This window comes from Petaurus breviceps, unplaced genomic scaffold, assembly GCF_028583685.1.
Source record: "Petaurus breviceps papuanus isolate PSGF00001 unplaced genomic scaffold, PetGlider_PUasm1.0 38, whole genome shotgun sequence".
Lineage (NCBI taxonomy): Eukaryota > Metazoa > Chordata > Mammalia > Diprotodontia > Petauridae > Petaurus > Petaurus breviceps.
In genome coordinates this window covers 104,615,654-104,619,880 of record NW_027186304.1, presented here as the reverse complement: position 1 = coordinate 104,619,880, position 4,227 = coordinate 104,615,654, and the positions used below count along the sequence as shown (strand labels likewise).

Here is a 4,227-nt window from a genome sequence, read left to right as displayed (position 1 = left end):
CGCCCCTCCCTTCCCCTCCTTTTCCTACAGCCCAGTCCTTGCTCGCCTGTGGGGGAAGCCGCTTCTTCGCCGCCTCCGCCACCGCCACCGCCACCGCCTCAGCGCCGTGTGTGTGTGTGTGTGTGTGTGTGTCTGTGTGTGTGTGTGTGTGTGTGTGTGTGTGCGCGCGTGCGGGAGGGAGCGCGCGAGACACACGTACGGAGACACGGAGCCCGAGAGCGGAGGGTGCCGCTGCCCGCCCCGCAGCCGGGAACACCCCGCCCTCTCGCCCCGGGGGGGGGGGGGAGACGACGACGACACCGCCGCCCGGGACCGCCACCCCTCCCGGCTGCCGGAGCCACCTCCTCCCAGCCGCTGGGAGACCCGCCCCCGGCCTCCCCTCGACCCCTCCCCCACCCCGGACCCCGGAGACGGCGGCATGGAGGGGCTCGGCTCCTGACTCTCCGGCGCCCCTGGCCCTCGGCTCCCGCGCGCCTGCTGCTGCCCCGCCGCCGTCTCCCCGACCCCCACCTCCCCCCGCACACGCTCCCCTCCGCCTCCGCCTGCATGTCCGCGCCGCCTTAGCCGAGGATGCTGAAGATGAAACTGCCCCTGAAGCAGACGCACCCCAAGGAGCAGCAGCAGCAACTGGAGGCTGAGGAGCAGGAGGCGGCGGCGGCGGAGGCGGACGGGCGGATGGGCGTGAAGGATCCTCTTCACCGGCGCGACTGTCACCTCCCGCTGCACCCGGCGGTGCGCCCGCCTCTGCCGCCGGCGCCGCTGGGCCCCGGGGGGCGCTGCCTCCGGGAGCGGTCGGGCCCACTGCGCGGCTTGCTGCTGCCGGGGCCGCCTGTTGCTGGCGGGGCGGCGGCCGTGGCGGCGGCGGCCGGAGAGGGCATGTCTCTGCAGGGCGGTTGCGGCCCCGCCTCGCTGCTCCGGGACCAGGAGCGGGTGTACGAGTGGTTCGGGCTGGTGCTGGGCTCGGCGCAGCGCCTCGAGTTCATGTGCGGGCTGCTGGACCTGTGCAACCCGCTGGAGCTGCGCTTCCTGGGTTCGTGCCTGGAGGACCTGGCCCGCAAGGACTACCACTACCTGCGGGACTCGGAGGCCAAGGCCAACGGCCTCACAGACCCGGGGCAGCTCGGAGACTTCCGAGACCCCGCCGTCCGCTCCCGCCTCATCGTCTACCTGGCGCTGCTGGGGTCGGAGAACCGCGAGGCGGCCGGGCGACTGCACCGCCTCCTGCCGCAGGTGGACTCGGTGCTCAAGAGCTTCAGCTCCGTGGTCGCCTGCGGCGCCAGCAGCCGCCCGGCCCCGGCCCGCAGCGACCCCGAGCCGGGCGAGGAGAAAGGGGACAGATCGGAGGAGCGGGGCCCGGAAGGGAATGGCGCGGCGCCCCGAGCCGACGGGCTAGGGTTTGGGGCCCAGGAGGAGCTGCTGCTGCTTTTCACTATGGCCTCTCTGCACCCGGCTTTCTCCTTCCACCAGCGGGTCACCCTGAGGGAGCATCTGGAGCGGCTTCGGACGGCCCTCCGCGGGGACCAGGAGGATGGAGACGGGGAAGAGTGCAACTTCCCTGCCCTCAGGGCCCAGGTAGACTTTTTCTTTATAGGGAGGGACGCGGGGGGAGAGGGAGGGCTAGCCTCTGGTCCAGTTATATGGTGCTGCTGTTTCTCTGCTTAAAAACATCCTTACTAACCTGCAGCTCATAGACCCCAGTATTCTTCCCACTCTCCTTCTCCTAGAGACTTCTTAGTGTTAATCTTGTTTTTCATGTATTCGACCACTCTCATCCCCACCCGCCATAACAGAAAACTCTAGAAATCATCTCCTGTGGTAGAATAGCCACAGAAAAAAATGGGGATCCCTGCTTAGGCCCCCCGCATCTCTTTTGGAGGTTCCATTGCAATTTTTTTTTTGGTCTTTTGAGCCTCCCTAAGGGTTCAGTGAGAAAGCTTCCTTAGGAGACTTAACTTCCCTACTGACTTCCTTTCAAGTAGATTTAACCTTTTATAGTACACGTTTAAGAGCCCTGTTATATCCCTCATCAAAATGACTTTTTAATGAAATCTGGTGTGTCCAACCAACAGGATCAAGGTGTTGTTTGTCCCGAAGAATGGGGTGACTTTCGTCACAGCCTAATATAAATTAGAGTTTAATAGTCTAAAAAAAATTCAGTGTTAATTTATTCTTTTCAAATAGAAGTAGCTCGGTGTACTCTTATAAAGTAAACAAAACTTAATACAAAAATACTAGTTGTTTTCTTTCACTTGGGCATAACCTGGAGCACTGGCAGCTTTTAATTGGGTTAGTTTTTGCACACTGGGTCCATTACCATATGTTGGTTCTTTACCATATAGGCACAAATGTCATTTCCCAAGGATCTTAATGAGCAATCCAGGTGTGATTGTGGAGAATGCATTTGGGCCACTTTTAAACATTTTGATTTTAAAATTGATTTCATATACAATTTTGTAAAACTGTAGTCTAATGCAGTATTCCAGTTACAGTTTAAGTGACTTAGTACTTAACAAAACTTACTTCTTGGACTACTCATAACACTTTCTCCACCTCTTTGATCGCTTTAAATCTCATCATTAGTACTCTACCTTTTCATGCAAAAAAGCCAAATGGACTCAAAAAGGACTTTGTAAGTTTGGGCCCTTTCTGTGGCTTCTTAAAGAGGCATTTTTTTTCGTTGCCTGGAAGTTTAAAGAGAATGTAATGTACAGGAAGTTTATAAAATCATTTAACTCTTTTTCTAAGACTAGTTTGCTACTTGGATTTTAATTCTCAGAAGTTCCTTAGTATTTTTTAAATGGGGGTATGAGGTCATACTAATGTTTTTTTGTTTACCATGGATTGTTAAGTAATTTTGTCCTGGGAAATAAAGGTGGCTGAACTTTTTCCCCTTAAAAATGTCTCTTCTTCTCAGATACTTAATATATGAGACATTTTCTTAGAATTTAGTCTGTATGGAAAATTAAAGTATCACAGATTTAGGGGGTGTGGGCAAGCCTAGTTGTAATCTTGAGGAAAGGGATACAGATGATGACAAAATCATTTTAATATCCCCCAGCACTTAAAAAATAGTTTGAGTGTTTGAGGCTTTACTTGGCAGAGAAATGTTCAAATTCACATCAGCAATCGTTAAGCAGCAAGAGTCTGTGGTCAGAAATGTTTGAAGTAAAACATGGTCCTTCCCTTCAAGGAGCTTGCATTTTGATAACGAATTGCCTAGATTTGTCCCCAGAATTGACCAATAATTAATCTTGATTTTGATTTCTTACGGGATAGTTTGGAAGAGAGGATTGTTGGGAGAAGAATGGATGAAAGAAATGCAGTATAAAAGTAAACTATTTTTTAAATCTTGACTGCAACCTAAGACATTTCCTGGCAACCAGTGACTAGCTGGGAGAGGGTTGGATGGATCTGTATTGGGCATCCTGCCATTAATTTCAGCAAGTCATTAATTTTCAGGAAGTACCCTCTATGCTGTGTTTGTGGGAAGAGGCAACTGAGTTATTTAGTACTACAGGTGATCATTTTTAGAGGGTGGTTTTCAAACTTGTCTTATGAGAAATAAGTGTGCCTCCCCCTACACGTTACTTTTATCTTAAGTTCAGGCACATCCACTTTTCAGAATAACGTTCTCATCGCCCTGGTATATTCTGATGAGGAAGGGGCCCGGAGGATAATCGTTCTTGGTCCCATGACAGCAGTTCCATCCTCTTGTCACTTAATTCCTCATGGGAAGGGGTTGACTGGCCACCGAGCCCATACAGCTGTTCCTCTGCCCTCTCCTGCCAGCTGGATTAGGGCAGGAGAAGGGCGAAGCCAGGGTCGGTGAGGGGAAGGGGGGTTTGAGGAGTTATTTGGCTGTCTGGGAGGAAAAGCCTTAAGCCTCATGGATTTCTGCCCTGAGGGGCTTGAAATCTGTCCCAGACTGTAAGTGCCCTTGGCAGAGAGGATGGGGCGGGTGTGCCCCGGTCACGTGTTGCTGTGGCACAGTCGGAGGTGGGGGTGGATGGCGATTAGCAATGGGTGTCCATGCGGGGCTTCTCCCCTTCCCCCTCAAGATGGCGGCGGGGGCCTCTCCTGTCACGTGATAAGAGTAGTTGGGTCCCCGCCCCCTTTCGGGTTGGCTGGGAGAGAGCTGGGGGCTGAGAGAGTCAGTCTTTATGTAAGCTCTGTTCTGTTCTTCTCTCCTGCTCTGGGGGGGGGGGGGGGGGGGGGGGGGGGGGGGGG

General features: G+C 54.0%; 1 protein-coding gene across 1 annotated transcript in view; it reads left to right on the top strand.

The window, feature by feature from the left end:
* The first annotated feature begins 544 nt into the window (after positions 1-544).
* The window catches only part of ZCCHC2 (zinc finger CCHC-type containing 2), an 87,030-nt gene continuing 83,347 nt past the window's right edge, over positions 545-4,227 (top strand). The window contains exon 1 of the mRNA XM_069100245.1: positions 545-1,572. Coding sequence (XP_068956346.1) covers positions 571-1,572 — 1,002 coding nt within the window. The 5' untranslated portion in view covers positions 545-570. The remainder of the gene's footprint in view (positions 1,573-4,227) is intronic.